The 16998-nt window shown below is 49.3% G+C and overlaps 11 protein-coding genes across 11 annotated transcripts; 6 read left to right on the forward strand and 5 right to left on the reverse strand.

Annotated features, from left to right (window-relative positions):
• Positions 1-374: 374 nt before the first annotated feature.
• MGL_1286 (uncharacterized protein) lies at positions 375-2093 on the forward strand (the record flags this gene model as incomplete). The annotated part of the gene is made up of 1 exon (XM_001731966.1): positions 375-2093. One exon carries the CDS (start codon positions 375-377, stop codon positions 2091-2093), a length of 1719 nt encoding a protein of 572 aa, XP_001732018.1.
• A 257-nt stretch (positions 2094-2350) lies between these two features.
• Positions 2351-2641, reverse strand: MGL_1287 (uncharacterized protein; the record flags this gene model as incomplete). The annotated part of the gene is made up of 1 exon (XM_001731967.1): positions 2351-2641. One exon carries the CDS (start codon positions 2639-2641, stop codon positions 2351-2353), a length of 291 nt encoding a protein of 96 aa, XP_001732019.1.
• Positions 2642-3100: 459 nt separating this feature from the next.
• On the forward strand, positions 3101-4760 carry MGL_1288 (uncharacterized protein; the record flags this gene model as incomplete). Its single annotated transcript, XM_001731968.1, has 4 exons — positions 3101-3140; positions 3216-3256; positions 3286-3508; positions 3556-4760. 4 exons carry the CDS (start codon positions 3101-3103, stop codon positions 4758-4760), a joined length of 1509 nt encoding a protein of 502 aa, XP_001732020.1.
• A 338-nt stretch (positions 4761-5098) lies between these two features.
• On the forward strand, positions 5099-6514 carry MGL_1289 (uncharacterized protein; the record flags this gene model as incomplete). Its single annotated transcript, XM_001731969.1, has 1 exon — positions 5099-6514. The coding sequence occupies one exon, from the start codon at positions 5099-5101 to the stop codon at positions 6512-6514; it is 1416 nt and encodes a 471-aa protein (XP_001732021.1).
• A 361-nt stretch (positions 6515-6875) lies between these two features.
• MGL_1290 (uncharacterized protein) lies at positions 6876-9656 on the reverse strand (the record flags this gene model as incomplete). The annotated part of the gene is made up of 1 exon (XM_001731970.1): positions 6876-9656. One exon carries the CDS (start codon positions 9654-9656, stop codon positions 6876-6878), a length of 2781 nt encoding a protein of 926 aa, XP_001732022.1.
• A 414-nt stretch (positions 9657-10070) lies between these two features.
• On the reverse strand, positions 10071-11690 carry MGL_1291 (uncharacterized protein; the record flags this gene model as incomplete). Its single annotated transcript, XM_001731971.1, has 1 exon — positions 10071-11690. The coding sequence occupies one exon, from the start codon at positions 11688-11690 to the stop codon at positions 10071-10073; it is 1620 nt and encodes a 539-aa protein (XP_001732023.1).
• Positions 11691-12476: 786 nt separating this feature from the next.
• On the forward strand, positions 12477-12908 carry MGL_1292 (uncharacterized protein; the record flags this gene model as incomplete). The annotated part of the gene is made up of 1 exon (XM_001731972.1): positions 12477-12908. The coding sequence occupies one exon, from the start codon at positions 12477-12479 to the stop codon at positions 12906-12908; it is 432 nt and encodes a 143-aa protein (XP_001732024.1).
• Positions 12909-12919: 11 nt separating this feature from the next.
• MGL_1293 (uncharacterized protein) lies at positions 12920-14135 on the reverse strand (the record flags this gene model as incomplete). Its single annotated transcript, XM_001731973.1, has 2 exons — positions 12920-13021; positions 13071-14135. The coding sequence occupies 2 exons, from the start codon at positions 14133-14135 to the stop codon at positions 12920-12922; spliced, it is 1167 nt and encodes a 388-aa protein (XP_001732025.1).
• Positions 14136-14401: 266 nt separating this feature from the next.
• On the forward strand, positions 14402-15235 carry MGL_1294 (uncharacterized protein; the record flags this gene model as incomplete). Its single annotated transcript, XM_001731974.1, has 1 exon — positions 14402-15235. The coding sequence occupies one exon, from the start codon at positions 14402-14404 to the stop codon at positions 15233-15235; it is 834 nt and encodes a 277-aa protein (XP_001732026.1).
• Positions 15236-15334: 99 nt separating this feature from the next.
• Positions 15335-16294, forward strand: MGL_1295 (uncharacterized protein; the record flags this gene model as incomplete). The annotated part of the gene is made up of 4 exons (XM_001731975.1): positions 15335-15362; positions 15392-15602; positions 15648-16089; positions 16133-16294. The coding sequence occupies 4 exons, from the start codon at positions 15335-15337 to the stop codon at positions 16292-16294; spliced, it is 843 nt and encodes a 280-aa protein (XP_001732027.1).
• A 3-nt stretch (positions 16295-16297) lies between these two features.
• Positions 16298-16826, reverse strand: MGL_1296 (uncharacterized protein; the record flags this gene model as incomplete). The annotated part of the gene is made up of 2 exons (XM_001731976.1): positions 16298-16670; positions 16711-16826. The coding sequence occupies 2 exons, from the start codon at positions 16824-16826 to the stop codon at positions 16298-16300; spliced, it is 489 nt and encodes a 162-aa protein (XP_001732028.1).
• Positions 16827-16998: the final 172 nt, after the last annotated feature.

Consider the following 16998-nt stretch of genomic DNA (forward strand, 5'->3'; position numbering starts at 1 on the left):
TTCAGCGTCATCTCCAGGTACACAGGTGGAGTGCCACATCAACACGTGATTGTGAATTTCGTCCCTCTTGACGCTCGACGACCATGCCCCGGGAGGAGCCATCGTACTCTGGCCGAGACGCTTGGCAGTCCCGAGGAGCGGAATCTTCGCCACGCGTTTATGAGGAACGCAGAAAATCAATATCACCACCTTATCGTGGTACAAGTTATAGACCATCTTTGAACGGCGCCAACGGCAGCACGAATGACGATCGTCGCTCGCCCACTCGACCTGGAGCTCCCGCGTCTACGCGAGCTAGAGAAGGTTCGCGCAGGCGGCCCGAGGACTGGGTAGATAAATCAAGAGACGAGAGGGGCATCCGGACATGGGACCAAATGGAAGAACGTGCCCACCCTAGGCGCGAGTACTCGTATGAACGTCCACGTCCCGCCCCTTACTACCTGGATGATGCTAGAGACACGTCTCGCGACGATTGGGACCGTCGAAAAGAGCGTTTACGCCTTCGTGATGAATCAGGTACATGGTCGCGTCAGGACAAACGTCGGGACAGCTTTCGACGCGAGACTCGACGTGATGATACGGCTTCCGTCCTGCGGATGGTGCCACCAAGACGCGAGTCACCATTGCCACGTCCTCAGCTCCAGACTCCTGTCAAAGTACGCAGTGGGCCGCGACCAGGTACACTGGCTCGGCGTGCGCGGCCTAAACCGGCACCGCTTCGCGAACGGACATTCGTCGGTTGTAGTAACGTTCAAGCCTACGAAGTGTCGGTGAAACTTGGTCAGGGCACCTTCGGCGAGGTAAAACAGGGAAAGCAAATTTCAACAGGGCGCAGTGTTGCATTAAAGAAAGTCACGATATACGACGCCAAAGATGGTTTGCCAATTACTGCGCTGCGGGAGATCAAGTTGCTCAAGGCCCTGAAGCACCCACATATCGTACCAGTCATTGATATGGCGTATAGGCCACCTACGGAACGACGAAAGATGGGCGAAGTGTACATGGTTGAACCCTATATGGATCATGACTTGAATGGCCTGCTCGACAATCCAAGTGTGCAACTGCCGATGAACCAAATCAAGCTTTATATGCGGGAACTTCTAGAGGGTATGCTATATTTGCACAAGAACCGCATTATGCACCGAGACATGAAAGCCGCTAACCTTCTCATCGACAATCAAGGCCAGCTTCAAATTGCCGATTTCGGTCTCGCGCGTCCGTTCCATGATCCTGATGAAGCGTGGCGTTCGCGTGGCTGGGTTGGATCACACAACTATACTGAAATGGTTGTCACACGCTGGTACCGCCCTCCTGAGCTTTTGGTGGGCCAGCGAAATTACGGGCCGCCGATCGACATGTGGGGGGTGGGATGTATACTTGCAGAAATGATAACGCGCAAACCAATTTTCAAAGGCACATCCGAAATCAATCAGCTGGAGCTCATTTCCGCTTTGTGTGGCTCACCGAATGATGACAACTTCCCTGGATGGTCGAAATTGCCTGGCGTGAAAAATGCCACACCTTCAGGACGACCAGACAATAACCCGAATGTCCTAGGTCGACATGATTTCGGGCGGTACCCACGTGTCATAAGACAGCACTTTACCACCGTTATCGACTGTGGACGCGAATGTGCTGATCTGATTGATCGACTTCTTGTGCTCGATCCAAGCAAGCGTCTCACAGCGGCAGAAGCACTTGAGCATGAATGGTTTTGGACAAAACCATATCCAGCTGATCCAGCTTCTCTTCCGAAATATTTACCGTCGAAGGAGATCGACCGCAACAAGCGCGAGTGGAAAATGAATCCCAACGTTGCCCCTAACACTGGTGTGCGTCCTTCGATCATGCCACGTCCTCCGATGCTGATGGCGCCTGGTTTGCCACATGCACCTATGATGCCAGGTGTACCTGTCACTACGAGACCACCACCGCCAGCAGCTCATCTATCGTCTTCTGGCAATGGCGCCTATCCACCACTGCCTCGGCTTCCTGCTGCCCCACCGTCTGGAACAGGGTACGGACGCCAGAAGGATTATGGGTGGTACAACCCAAGCATACCTCGTGGCAATGCCCCCCCAAGACCTTATTAGGCTTTGTTCCAAAATAGACCTTACCTATACCCCATCGCACGCACAAGAAAAAACAGCATTGTTAACACATCGCATCACACGTTTTAGTATGTAAGTACATGTCAGTGCATGATATCTTTTTTGATTGCTGGCAACGAAAGAAGCAAACAAACTATAGTATCAATGTGTAGCCATCCGTCCCAAACACGCACACACACACACACATTTTGCCAGCATGTATGGCGCTCATGTATACACACAAGTGAGGGGGCATACATTTAGAACACCAAAGCAGCACCCTTCGTCTTCTTCTCACCACCAAGTTCGAAGTGCTTGCAGCGCTTCAACGCGAGGTGAGAGCGATACTTGCACACCGTACACTCGAGACGCAACACAACCTTCTTTGTCGTCTTGGCCTTCTTTTGGAAGACAGGCTTGGTTTGACCACCGTAACCCTTCTGCTTGCGAACGTAACGACGCTTACCCTGAGCGAACTCAGACGCCTTACCGGCCTTGTACTGAGTCACCTTGTGGGGGCTTGTGAGAGTGTCAGTAGGACTAGTCCTCATATACCACTTTCAAACACGTACGTGTGCTTCCGGCAAGTCTTACCCTTGCAGTATGTCCTGCGGGTCTTTGGGATGTTCACCATCTTCAACAAATGTTAGTAGTGATTCTTGGCGAAATAGGCACGTACTCTTGACGGATCGTTGCAAGACGAGGCGTTAGGAAGCGGTGCGGCATACTCGTGGTCGTCCTCTGGCTTGCGGTCTGTGTCACGTGCTCACGTGATCTTTATAGTTCCAGCGAGATGGGTGGATAGCGGCTCCAGTTTTGTGTGTGGCAGGAACCCGTCTGTTGCTCTGACAAATTTTGGCTGCACATCTCGGCCTCAACCCGGTCGCATGACATACCGCCTGCCCCGAATCAAGAGGACCCACGTGCATACATCCACATGTGCATCTTGCAGTAATGTGCATTGAATTGAATACGCACGGCGGGTGTCCCACCATATTTTCCCTAGTATCATGTCGACCCAACAAGTCGATACTCTAGTTATTGGTGCAGGTATGTTAGTGCATTATCAATACAAGTGAAAACGCTCTTCTTGTATCAAATCGAATAGAGCTGACAAAAATACAGGCCCTACAGGCCTTGGAGCTGCCAAACGCCTGAACCAACTTGTACGTGGTCCGTGTGCATCTCACCACAGAACCTCGGCTCATGGACTCTTATCGACGCCAATGAAGAGGCTGGTGGTTTGGCATCGACTGATGTGACCAAAGAAGGCTTCCTTTTCGATGTGGGTGGACACGTCATCTTTTCGCACTACGCCTACTTCGACGATGTGCTGGCCCAGGCTCTTCCCAACCAGGACGACTGGTACGAACACCAGCGTATCTCATACGTGCGTAGTCGAAATGTCTGGGTACCCTGTAAGTTTTTGTTCATCAGTACCACAGAAAATGCTAATGCGGTGCAGACCCGTACCAGAACAACATCTCTATGCTCCCCACAGAAGACCAAGTCAAGGCCATTGATGGCATGATTGATGCCGCCGAGCTTCGTGTCCGTGCCAAGGAGCCGCCTAAGACATTTGATGAATGGATTGTCCGAATGATGGGTGAAGGCATCGCAGACTTGTTCATGCGCCCTTACAACTTCAAGGTCTGGGCAGTCCCCACGACGATGATGCAATGCAAATGGCTAGGTGAGCGTGTGGCTGCACCCAATCTCAAGATGGTTGTATCCAACACTCTTAACAAAAAAGTGGCTGGAAACTGGGGTCCGAATGCAACGTTCAAATTCCCCGCTCGCGGTGGCACCGGTGGTATTTGGAAAGCTGTGGCCAAGACCCTGCCCCAGGAGAACTTGCAGTTTAAGAAAAAGGTGGTTAAGGTAAATGCTGAGGCACACACAGCATACCTTTCAGATGGTTCTCTGATCAAGTACAACCATCTCGTCTCAACCATGGGCTTGGACTTCTTGGTCAACACTATGGAGGGCATTGACAGCGGTCTGAAGCAGCAACTCCAAAAAGCTGTTAGCGATAAGCTTGTCTACTCTTCAACTCACGTAATCGGTATTGGTATCCGTGGCGAGCTTCCTAACCGTATCGGAGATAAGTGTTGGCTTTACTTCCCTGAAGATGATTGCCCCTTTTACCGCGCGACGATCTTCTCGAACTACAGTCCTAACAACTGTCCTCAGAAGGGTGCCAAGCTTCCGACGCTACAGTTTGCTGATCCTTCCAAAGGTGCTCCATCTTCGGAACCTCAGGATGGTCCGTACTGGTCCCTTATGATGGAGGTATCTGAGTCGCATCTGAAGCCAGTTGATAATGAGAAGGTCCTTGAAGACACAATACGTGGTTGTGTGAACACTCAACTTCTTTTACCAGAAAGCGAAATTGTTAGCACTTACCACCGTAAGTTCACGCCAGGCTACCCTACCCCTAGTCTGGATCGTGATGCAGCCCTGCAAGAGATCCTGCCTCCTTTGCTCAACAAGTATGGCATTTTGAGCCGCGGTCGTTTCGGGTCGTGGAAGTATGAGGTCGGCAACCAAGATCACTCATTCATGCTTGGAGTTGAAGCTGTTGATCGTGCACTCTTTGGCAGCCCAGAAGTTACGCTCGAGACGCCTGACTTCGTGAATGGTCGTCGTAATGTTGAGCGTCGCTTATAGTCAGTTAGCGGTATCGCATTAATTTTATTTAGGCACTGAAATGCTGATTGTTGTGGAGAAGAAGTCGGCTATTATTAGTCAGTCATGTACGCGGCTTACGCACGGACAACATAAGGTTTTAAGCACGCAACTTTAGGCGTTGGGGCCAAGTTGAAACCAATCTGGCTCCCGACGCTTCCTTATTTCCAACCAAAGGGTATTGCCGCCTTTCCTTACGCGCTTAACGACTTTAGACTTACCATGACTTATACTGAGCATACAAATGAAAAAAATGTAAGTGAAGCCTTGGATAAGTTGTGCTAACACTTGCATAGGTCACGATGTTCAGTCGTGACAGCATGTGCTTCGAGACACCGGGTGCAAAGGAGAACGTATTACATGAGAAGGAAAAGCACTTTGAGAAACTTCTCTCCGTCTCAGATGAGACGCTCCAAGAAATCAATCGAAATTTTGTCAAAGTTTTGTCTCGTGGCTTGGAGCAAGAGGATCAAGTTGTCCCTATGTTCCCGACCTTCGTGTTCAATTGGCCCACAGGTAAAGAGACGGGTGACTTTCTCTCCTTGGATATGGGAGGAACAAATATTCGAACCTGTTTGGTCAGACTAAAGGGAGACCGGACTTTTGAGCTCACGCAGTCCAAGTTCCGTATCCAAGAGACTTACAAACACGTGGATGGCCAGATACTATTCGATTACTTTGCCGAGTGTATTCGTGACTTCATTGAGCAACAATATGGATCTTGTGATAACATTAGCGAGGATCTTTCATTGGGCTTTACATTCAGCTACCCAACCGTGCAAAAAAAAATCGACCATGGTGTCCTCACGCATTGGACTAAGGGCTTTGGCAACCCTAACACAGAAGGGCATGACTGCGCCGATCTACTGCGGCAAAGTCTGAAAAGAGCTCGCGTCCCCGTAAAGCTTAGCTCTATCATCAATGACACGACAGGGACTTTGATTGCTTCGAACTACGTGGAACCTGATACTCAAATTGCGTGCATTTTTGGCACTGGTTGTAATGCGGCTTACATGGAAGATGTTTCAGAAATCCCGAAGCTTGCACACTTAAACCTGCCTCCCAATGAAAAAATGGCTATCAACTGCGAGTATGGCGCATTTGACTCCTTCGACCACAAGTACTTGGCGTCTGTGCGCACAAAATACGACGAGGAAATTGACCTCACTTCCAACAAGCCTCACCAGCAAGCCTTCGAGAAGATGATCGCCGGTCTGTATCTCGGAGAGATTTTCCGCTTGATCGTTTGCGAGCTTATATATGAAGGAGTGCTTTTCCTTGGGCAGGAAACATACAAGATTGAGAAGCCGTTTTCATTTGATACAGCATTCCTTTCACTTCTCGAAACTGACCCTACGGATGAGTTGCTCACAGTCATGGGTTTGTTTAAGTACTTTTTCGGTCTTGAAACAGAACTGGATGAGCGTCAATTTTTCCGACGCCTTGCGCAGCTCATCGGCACACGGTCTGCGCGCTTGAGTGCTTGCGGTATTGCCGCTATTGTGTCGAAGAAAAACTTGCTCGAGAAAGGTTGCACGGTTGGTATTGATGGCAGTTTGTTCTCCAAGTACCCTCACTTCTCTGATCGTCTGCATGAAGCACTTGAGGGCATTCTTGGTCCTAAGGCCAAGTCAATCAAGACGCGTCAAGCCGAAGACGGGTCAGGTGCTGGTTCTGCCGTCATTGCAGCCATGACCACGGCGCGTAAGAAAGAAGGTCACCTTGTGCATGTCTAGAAAGAATGACATTATTACATCGTTGAAGATCTACTTGCTTTGGCCTTACACTTTCATGACCGCTCTCTATATGCCCGCGTGGTTGAACTTCGCGAACGCTTTTTTTTTTTTTTTTTTTTTTTTCTTACATCGTTTCAGTTCGTTCAATGACGCAATCGAATCATCGGTAAACGACAATAGCTAGATTATGACGAGTAGGACTCAACTGTGCCACACTCACACACAAGGTTTCGATCGCCGTATGCATCATCAATACGGGATACAGGAGGCCAGAACTTGTTCTTCCGAAAACAGCTTGGGTACAGGGAAAACAGCACGTTCACGCGAGTACGGGCGATCCCAGTTCTCCGCTGTGAGCGACTCAATGGTTGTGTGGCGCCATCTTGAGTAGGTTGATATCCTTGGGCTGCTTGCCCTCGCTGATTTCTTGCACCTCATCAGCGATATGCAGGAGGGCGTCAACAAGACGCTCGATCTCCTCAAATGGTTCACTTTCTGTGATCTCGATCAAAAGACCAGTGGAAATAGGCCACGAACAGGTAGGGGGGTGGAAACCATAATCAATAAGACGTTTAGCAACATCCATTACCTGTACACCGCACTGTTGGAATTCTGCAACATCCACGAGCAATTCATGGGCGACATTGCCGTGTTTTCCGACATATTTGACTTTGTACTTGTGCTGGATCCGCTCCTTGACATAGTTGGCATTTAGGAGTGCCATGACGGTAGAAGTCCGGATGCCATGCCAACCTAGCATACGTATATAAGCCCACGCAATCGTCAAGATCGATGCTGAACCCCATGGTGCAGCAGAAACAGGCTCAATGGCATTCTCGCCACCTGTCTTGACGACAGGATGACCTGGTAAGTAGGGCGCAAGATGAGCTTTGACACCAATGGGTCCCACTCCAGGACCACCACCACCGTGCGGAATACTAAAGGTCTTGTGCAAATTGAGATGGGTGACATCTGCGCCCATCACAACTGGATTAGTGACACCAACCTGTGCCTGTAGGTTTGCACCATCAAGATACACCTGACCACCAAACTCGTGGACAATACTGATGGCTTCTTTGATTTTTGGGAAGTAAATACCAGTGGTACCAGGCTCTGTGATCATACTTGCAGCCAAAACATCCTTGTGCTTCTCAGCCTTTTCACGCAGATCATCCAAGTCGATCGTTCCATCGGGCAACGTCTTGACCGATACAACTTTCATACCTGCCATGACAGCTGAAGCGGGGTTTGTTCCATGTGCACTAGTCGGAATCAAGCATACATGTCGGTGCTGCTGACCCTGAGCATCAAAGTAGGCACGAATCACGGAGAGACCGGCAAATTCACCCTGTGCACCAGAGTTCGGCTGCAGTGATACCGCTGCAAAGCCCGTTAGCTTAGCAAGATCATCCTCGAGTTCTTTGATCAATGTCTGGTATCCCTGAACCTGGTCTAGAGGCACAAATGGATGGATTGCGTGATACTCGGGGAACGACAACATATTCATGCTCGACGTGCTATTCAGCTTCATCGTACACGAGCCGAGAGGAATCATAGCATGGACAAGCGATAGGTCTTTGTTCTGTAACGAGTGTATGTATCGCAACAATGCAGTTTCCGAATGGTGCGAATTAAAGACAGGTTGTGTTAGATACGGCGATGTGCGCGCAAAGTTCGCATCAAAAGAGAGTGAATCGAGCGACTCCGCTGAAAGACCCTGCTCCATGGTAGACGCGACTAGGTCTTGAGCGGCAATCTCTGGTTTCGACATTGCACGAGCAAAGGAGTTAATCACATCAGTCATATCTTCCACGCTTACTGTCTCGTCCAGTGTTACACCGACATGATCATCAGAGATCCGGCGTAGGTTGATGCGCTTTGCTGCAGCTTCCTTGTGGACCTTCGATGCTGGCGCTTCGATTGTAAGAGTATCGAAAAAAGCGCCGTCCCGATTCACAACCTTTGCACCAAGTTGCTCAAGCTGCTTTTTGAGTACGATGGTCAACGCATGGACCTTGGCCGCAATCCGACGCAAACCTCGAGGTCCATGATACACGGCATACATGGCCGACATATTCGCCAAGAGAGCTTGAGCTGTGCAAATGTTCGATGTGGCTTTCTCACGACGGATATGTTGTTCTCGTGTTTGGAGAGACAAGCGATACGCAGGACGACCATCGGCATCGCGGCTTACGCCGATCAAACGACCAGGCATACGACGCTTGATCGCATCCGATGCGGCAAAGAAGCCCGCTTGGGGCCCACCATAGCCGGGAGGGACGCCAAAACGACCAGCATTACCAACGGCAACATCCGCGCCCCACTCACCAGGCGACTTAATCATCGTCAATGCCAAGAGGTCAGTGGCAGCGATCAATAGGCCGCCCAGTTCTTTCACTTCCTTTGCAAGCGGTGCCCAGTCAACGAGCGTGCCATTTACATCTGGGTATTGTACGAGCACACCCATAATCCGCTCCTTATGCTCAAGCGGAAGTGCAGCCTTGCCATTGTCGTGCAATTTTGATGTTATAACCTCAATACCAAAGCCCATTGCTCGTCCTTGTAGCACAGCCAGTGTCTGTGGTAGCACATTCTCATCTACGAGGAAAACATTGCGCTTCTTGTCCTTAACACAGTTTAGTGCCAGAATCATCGCTTCGCCGGCAGCAGTACCCTCATCTAGCAGAGAAGCATTGGAAATATCGAGACCTGTGAGCGACTTGACGAGTGTTTGATAGTTGAGCAAGGATTCTAAACGGCCTTGGGAAATCTCGGCTTGGTATGGCGTGTAGCTTGTGTACCACGCAGGATTTTCAAGAACGTTGCGCATAATAACAGGAGGAACCTCAGTGTTTGAATACCCCATGCCAATGTACGATCGAAATACCTGGTTTTGACTCGCAAGTTCTCGACCGCGCCTTGCTAATTCAGATTCTGATAGAGCAGGCATGGCGCTTTCGTCAAAACTGGATTCTGAAAGAAGCACTTCCTCCGGTACCGTTTTAGACACGAATTCATCTACAGAAGAGTAGCCAAGCGTTTTGAGGATGTGCTCAATCTGTTCAGGGCGCGGGCCCACATGCCGACGCAAGAAAGTGTCCTGAGCTGTGAACACGCTATCCCTCGCACGTGGAGTCTCCATGAAAAAGGGGTCGCGTTTACTCGATGACGCGGTGGTCAACAAACGACGAGCAGGTGATACCTGGACCAGGCATCGACCCCATACGCCGCAGCCTTTTGTTGCGGTGCGTAGCGCCAACATGAATGGTAGGGAACGATGAGAGCGCTTGGGATTTCACTTCCCAAATCCTGCAATCCATGCATGCCCAGATGCGCTGGGGGCCCCTGAATTTGTGGCTCTACTCTCTTGCAGCCCCGCGACCAATCACGTGGCGGACAACGACTACCATAAGAGGCATAATACACACATGTACATTCGGTGTCAGCTCGCGTGGGGTGTCGTTTCCCCATTGGTTCTGTGAAATATTGAAGCAACATCAATATATTCAAGGATCTCTACGGTAGCAAATAAGTTCTTCAATCGAAAAAATTTGTTTCACAAAGCATTCTCGTTCGCTTCATAACGACGGAATGTGTAACCAAGGAAAGCCAGGTCCTTTGCACCCACATCAGTATCAGCTCCAACTGGCACATCTGGCACATCTTGGTAGTCTTCCGTAGGAAAGTAGCTCGTATCTGTGATGCTGGACAAATGAGGCACAAACGGTGCATCGATTTGACGGATCGTTGTCCAGTCGACGCCAGCGAAGAATGGGTGGTCTTTGATCTCTTGTGCACCATTACGTCCCAAGCGCTTCTCAGGTGCGGTAATAAGTCGATGGATCATGTCCTCTGCCTCTGGGCTAAGATGAATGTCATCAGGAAATTGAAGTGTCTCGCGCCATGCTAAGATTTTTCGATACGTATCATGCGCATTGTCCGAACAGAATGGTGGGTATCCGCACAAGCACTCAAACATAATAGTACCAAGGCTCCACCAATCACACTCGTGACCGTAACCCTGCTGTAAGAATATCTCAGGAGCGATGTAATCTGGTGTACCGACAGTGGAATAAGCAAGCTTTCTTCGATTCGCCTTCCAAGTGGCAATTTGATCCTTGTTACTGAGCGTGAGTGTGATACTGTTCACCGCCACCGAGTTTCTATTCGATTGAGACGATGATTGTGGAGGAGGATCCTCAAGCAGCTTTTGGTAGTATGCATTGTCATGCTGTTTGTGGAATCCAGTAGATAAACCGAAGTCAGACAGCTTGATGTGGCCTTTTCGGTCAATTAAGATGTTATCTGGCTTAATGTCTCGATGAATAAATCCAAGCTGATGTATTCCTTCAAGTGCCAAGACGCACTCTGCGATGTAAAAGCGGGTCACATCCTCCGAAAATGTGTCGTATTTGATCAGCATGGTCATAAGGTCGCCACCTGGCAAAAACTCCATCAACAAATACAAGTATGCCGTATCTTGGAATGAGTAATACAGCTGTACGACCCAGGGCGAATTTGATTCGGCAAGCACATCGCGCTCAGCGCGCACATGTGCAAGCTGATCTTTTTTAAGCATCTCACTTTTCCGTAGTGTCTTCATCGCATAGATCTTGCCTGTATCGACTTTTTGTACCACACGAACCTCACCGAATGAACCCTTGCCAATAACTTTGACAGTACGAAAATCGGCCAACCCGAGTCTCGTGCGACGTAAGCGCAAATAACTTGTTTCTCTTCGTCCAAGCTGAGCAAGCTGCCGCGCCTTACGTTCGTCTGACACTAATGCGCCGTCAGGAGGATTCAACAATCGCTTTTCCAACTCTGTTCGACGCTGGCTGCGTTCGACGGCCTGATTCACCGCCATGCGGTAAGAGTGTTCCAAACGAATCTTCGCACTTCTTGCCGCATCAATGGTGGCTTTGTTCATTTGGCGGGTGTCGCGCTCGAAGAAAACGTAGTCTTTTTCTTGTGCTGCAGGCAAATTCGTGGGCTGTGTCGCGTGCTGGTCGATTGACTCAGGCGCTAAAACTTGTCCGTACGATAGAGAGGCTTGTTTGTTAGTCACATGGAGCGTACATGTTTCCGGATGATTCGTATGAGGATAGGTCATACCATTCCCCAACCCGTATGATGTACCACCAGACGGTGCGCCCCAAGACGCCGTATGGTCCATTCTGGCACGAAGGGTGGAGGCGTACCCTAGGCACGTCCCTTCTTGTACGCTACATTCTGCTGACATAATGTTAGAATGTATCCCACGATGTGTTGGAGTCGGTGATAGAAAGTTTTGTACATAATTGGATGTCACATCAAGAGACAGACGAGCAAGTGTCAGAATCGTCCCCAGATAATGTCATGGCACATCATACGGCACCGCCCGTTGAAGTGGTGGATCCTGTCACAGGGAAGACAGTAGTCATGACGAAGTCAGCCGCGAAGAAAATCGCTCGACGCACAAAACGTGAGCAAAAGAAAGAAGCGACCAAACATGAACGTCGTGCTCGAGAACGTGCTCGCAGAAAGGAACGGCGGAAGGAAGTGCAAGCGGCAAAAAAAACCAATCCTGAACTGGTTGCTGTCCAGCAAAAGCCCCGACCAGCGCCGGTAGTATTCAATGCTCGGGTCGTTGTCGATCTTGGCTTTGACGACTTGATGACCGAGGATGAGGCCACATCTCTCGCATCTCAGCTTGGATATTTGTATGGAGTCAATCGCACGAGCTCGCATCCATTTCAGGAGATTGTATTCACTGGTGCGGGGCGTATTTCTGGGCAGACTTTGGGGTACTCTCCGCCACAAGGCGGGGCTAATACATTTGCTCGCGCAAGCTCAGGGGAAGCTTCGCTCTATGAAAACCGGGTTGGTAAGCACATGGAGACACAAGAGTGTTGGCATGTGGCATAGATGGAAGCGCGTAAGACTACAAGAATACGGAGGATTGGAATCAATTTGGCAGGGCATGGGGGGCGAGCCGCCAATATGCGAACAGAAGGACGTTGTCTACCTAACAGCCGATACCGACAACACGATTGACATTCTAGAGCCCGGTAAAGTTTATGTGATTGGCGGTATCGTGGACCGAAACAGGTACAAGCACCTATGCGCTAAAAAGGCTGAAGCTCTTGGACTGTCTGTTGCACGGCTTCCGATTGATCCCTCTTATTTAGATGGTCAAAAGATGCAAGCACGAAAAGTACTGACAGTTAATCAAGTGTTCTCCATTCTTATAGGATGGACCGAAACGCGCGATTGGACAGCTGCACTCAAGCGCGGTCTCCCCACTCGCAAATTCGATACAGTTATTGGGAATGAGCTTGAGAAGGACGAAGTTGAATGTTCAAACCAGGACGACAACGAAAGTGCGAGTATCGAATGTGGAACATCCTTGTAGCGAAAACATGGCTAGCCGTGGTATACATCTTTCACGGGCGGAAAACCTCGATGAGGACCGCGCTGCAGCACAATCATTTCTTTTGAATGGAGGATGTATGCCTTCATAAGGCCCTGGTTCAGCAGTGTTAAAAGGCTTTTCCTCTGATTGCAATCCACTTACCTGATCCACAAGATTCGCCGCCATGCACTCTAAGTCCTCCAGTGACAGTGTATTGTCATTCCACGCCAGGCGCGCTGGTCGCACAAGTTTCCTAAGTGGTAATGTAGGCGGTGCATTCGATGTCCCGCTGGTATCGGGAATGAGGCGCATACATCGCTGAAATAAGTTACGCCATAAGCCTAACGCAAGTTTTTCCCTTAAAATCATATACAATCCACGAGCTCGCAGCCAATCGCGATTCCGCTCTAGTTCTGCCATTACACGTGCAGCGTGTCCTAAACGGTGCTGCCGTGCAAGTTCTGCATATTGTTGAACTAGGTCGTAGTCGCGTAATAAAGGTAATTTTGGATAACGCCCAAGAATAAGGTGCGCTGCGATCAAAGAAATGAGGATTTTGCGCTTATTGTGAGCATGTGCATTAGTACAATTGTCAAATGCCCATCGAAGGTGCTGTGAGGCTGCTTGTATGCGATGCTGAAATAATCGAATTTGACCCACATAAAAATGATACGTGACACGTTCTGATACGGGATACAGCTCTTCCCCAGACATAGTGGACTCATCATTCCGTCGGTTCATAAGCAGTGCATTGTGAACTGATCCAAGCACAGTCTCGCATAGTCGTGTATTTTTCAGCTGGAAATATGCTCGGAAGCTCAGATTCGCAAGTTTCAGAACAGCAGCGCGTTTGGTCTGAACACCTGGAGAAGGGCTCCTGTCATTCGCAGCCAAACCGGCACCCTTTGAGAGTCGACCCGCTGCATCAATCGTCTTGCTAAATGTTTTCTGGGTATTTTCGTTATCAATACGAATGGCTAGCAAAACAAGCTGCATGGCCACATATTTAAGTGCACGAACTAGCCATACAGTATCAGGCAGAGTGAAGCATGCTATCATGGCAGAGTACACCTTGACCCAAGCATCATAAGTACCCGTAAATTGATACGCGTTTGCAGGCCAAGGATATTGCTGTACATACAAAAGATAGTCTTGTAAGAGGGTTTTGAACCGCTTTGCTTGTGAATTGTTGTGAGGAAATAATGAGACCTTCTCACACACATGCATGATGGACTCGGACTTCAGAGAGATTTGTAGCATAACGAAACTCGCTTCGTCTAGTGAAAAACAAGAATGCATCAAATCCCCCCGACCATCATTGCACGCTGTATGAAACTGACTCACGAAATGCGATACTATGCCTCGATCCGCCGCCATACGTGGTCAGGTCGTGCGGAAGGTTGGGGTGGAGGTAGCAAGTACTCGTCTGCCCTCTCACGTGAGTATCTCGGTGGAGAGTGGTCGCCCAGGTCACAATTTGCCACGGATCCTTCATGTCGTCGGCGCATCGCCCAACATGGGAGCCAGCGCGCGCCAAGGCTGACCTGTCACATATCTCACAGGTACAATCCAAACACGCAGCACCTACACAAACCCGACTCAAGTTTCGAAAACCGGGAGACACACAAAAAAGGAGCGTCCAAGAATTAAAGGACCAACTTATAGCAGGTGAGAAACGCGCGTTCGCAGAGCGGAATCCCGACAAAGAAATAATAGAGACTCCAGAAGAAAAAAAAGTGAAACTGGTTTCTTGGAATGAAGACGCTGATGATGATGAGCTTTCGGCGCCGCATCAAGAGGATCTAAAGGAAGACAAAACAGAAATCCGAGCTGAGAGCCGCGGCGACAATCATGCGGAAGAGCAGGACGAGCAGGATGAGGCGGAGGACGACGAAGAGGATGAAGACGAAGATGAGGATGACACCGAAGCCCTTCTTCGCGAGCTTGAGAAAGTGAAGCAAGAACGACGCGAGCAACAAGCACGCCTTGAGCAGACTGCCAATGCTAAGGAGCAACTCACTCGCGAAGAGGAAATTGCGCGCGGAAATCCTTTATTAAATCTGGAGCAAGCTATTCATGGACGCATGTCACACACACCCTCGATCTCGACCCAACAAGCACGCTGGGACGACGACCTCATTTTCCGAAACCAAGCATCAAATACAGGGAATGATCTAAGCAAGCGTGGATTTGTGAATGATCTTACGCGTACGTCGAATGCTATGCTTACCCTCAGGCACCGAATTTCACAAAAAGTTTATGAGTGTATGTCGTGTCAAGCTAACGAAGCAGCGCTATATCAAATAGGCGCAGTCTCTGTACTATAATGTCCTCATGCCACTCCAATTTGTTCCTGACCACGTGGTGTGGAGCGTTTACCGAATAGAAGTATCGTAGCAACCTCTTGATTCCATCGCATCTTCCGCATGGGCCGCTACGCTGTGCTTGTGACCGGTATGTGAAAAAGAATACACTCATGAAAGGGCCTGCAGGCGCTGGAAAGTCAACATTTTGTGCAGCGCTTATGTCGCATGCACAAAGCCTGGGGCGGAGCATTCATTTGTTCAATTTGGATCCTGCTGCTGAACAATTTGAGTACGAGCCGACTATTGATATTCGGGAATTGATCACGCTCGAGGATGTCATGGAGGAGATGGACTTGGGGCCGAATGGTGGTCTCATTTATTGTTTTGAGTACGTGTCGTCGAACAAAATCTCACATTTCGCTTATTCTTTTAGTTATTTGTTGAATAACCTCGACTGGCTTGAGAACGAGTTAGGTGAATACGATAATGACTACCTAGTCATTGATTGTCCTGGGCAAATTGAGCTTTACACGCATTTTCCCGTTATATCGAGGTTTGCTGGTCTCATGCAGCAGCAGTTTAACTTTCGAGTATGTGCAACCTACCTGCTGGACTCGCATTTCATGGACGATAAGGCCAAATACTTTGCTGGTGTTTTGAGCGCAATGAGCGCGATGATCAACCTTGACATATCGCACCTTAATATTATGACAAAGATGGATCTAGTCGCTCAGCACGAAAAAGATGGTTTGTCGTACGCGCAGCGGAAAGAAGTCGAGCGTTATATGGACCCCGATCCTCTTCTTTTCGCGGATCACGATGACAGTTTGAACCAATCAAGATTTCATGCACTGAATCAGGCCATTGTTCAGCTTGTATGTCATTGCGCATAATGATGGGCTACTAACGCAAAACAAGGTTGAAGACTACAGCATGGTATCATTTTTACCATTGGACCTTTCAAACGAGGAGAGCCTGAACCTCATCTTGTCTTGCATTGATAACATTCTACAATATGGTGAAGATGAGGAGCCCATCGAGCCAAAAGACATCGAGCAAGAAGAATCAGACTTGACATGATTATTATGATCTAGGTTCATCGATCCACTGGAGAAGTTCAGGAGTAAAATACGTCAAAATCAACGATGCACCTGCACGAAGCATCGAGGTCATGCTTTCCTCTACAATCGCTCGAAGATCACCAACCTTGGCGTTCGCAGCCGCATGCAACATCGCGTACTCTCCGCTAACTTGGTAACAAGCGAGAGGATGGTCAGGTGCAAGTTCGCGAGCATCTGATAGCATGTCCAGGTACGGCATAGCAGGTTTGACCATCACAATATCAGCTCCTTCTTGCACATCTCGCACGATAGCCCTTCGTGCCAATCCACGTGCACCGGGCGGCAATTGATAGCAGCGACGATCACCAAAGGAGGGCGCCGATGCCACGGCCTCACTGCAATATTAGTTTGATCTTACTTTCTGGCATCACGTACCGGAAAGGTCCATACATGCTTGAAGCGAATTTGGCGCTGTAGGACATAATGGTCGTCTGATTCGCAAGATTCTCCCGAAGTAAGCCTTCGCGAATAGCCCGAATACGGTTGTCCATCATATCACTAGGAGCTACACAATGTGCGCCCGCCTTTGCATACGCCACTGCGACCCCAGCGATCCGAGCAATTGATTTTTGATTGTCGATTGATCCGTCTTCGTTCAAAATACCACAGTGACCATGTGAGGTATACTCACACAAACATACATCAGCGGCAATGTAAAGAGAC

Source organism: Malassezia globosa, assembly GCF_000181695.2.
Source record: "Malassezia globosa CBS 7966 chromosome Unknown mgl_sf_2.1, whole genome shotgun sequence".
Classification (NCBI taxonomy): domain Eukaryota; kingdom Fungi; phylum Basidiomycota; class Malasseziomycetes; order Malasseziales; family Malasseziaceae; genus Malassezia; species Malassezia globosa.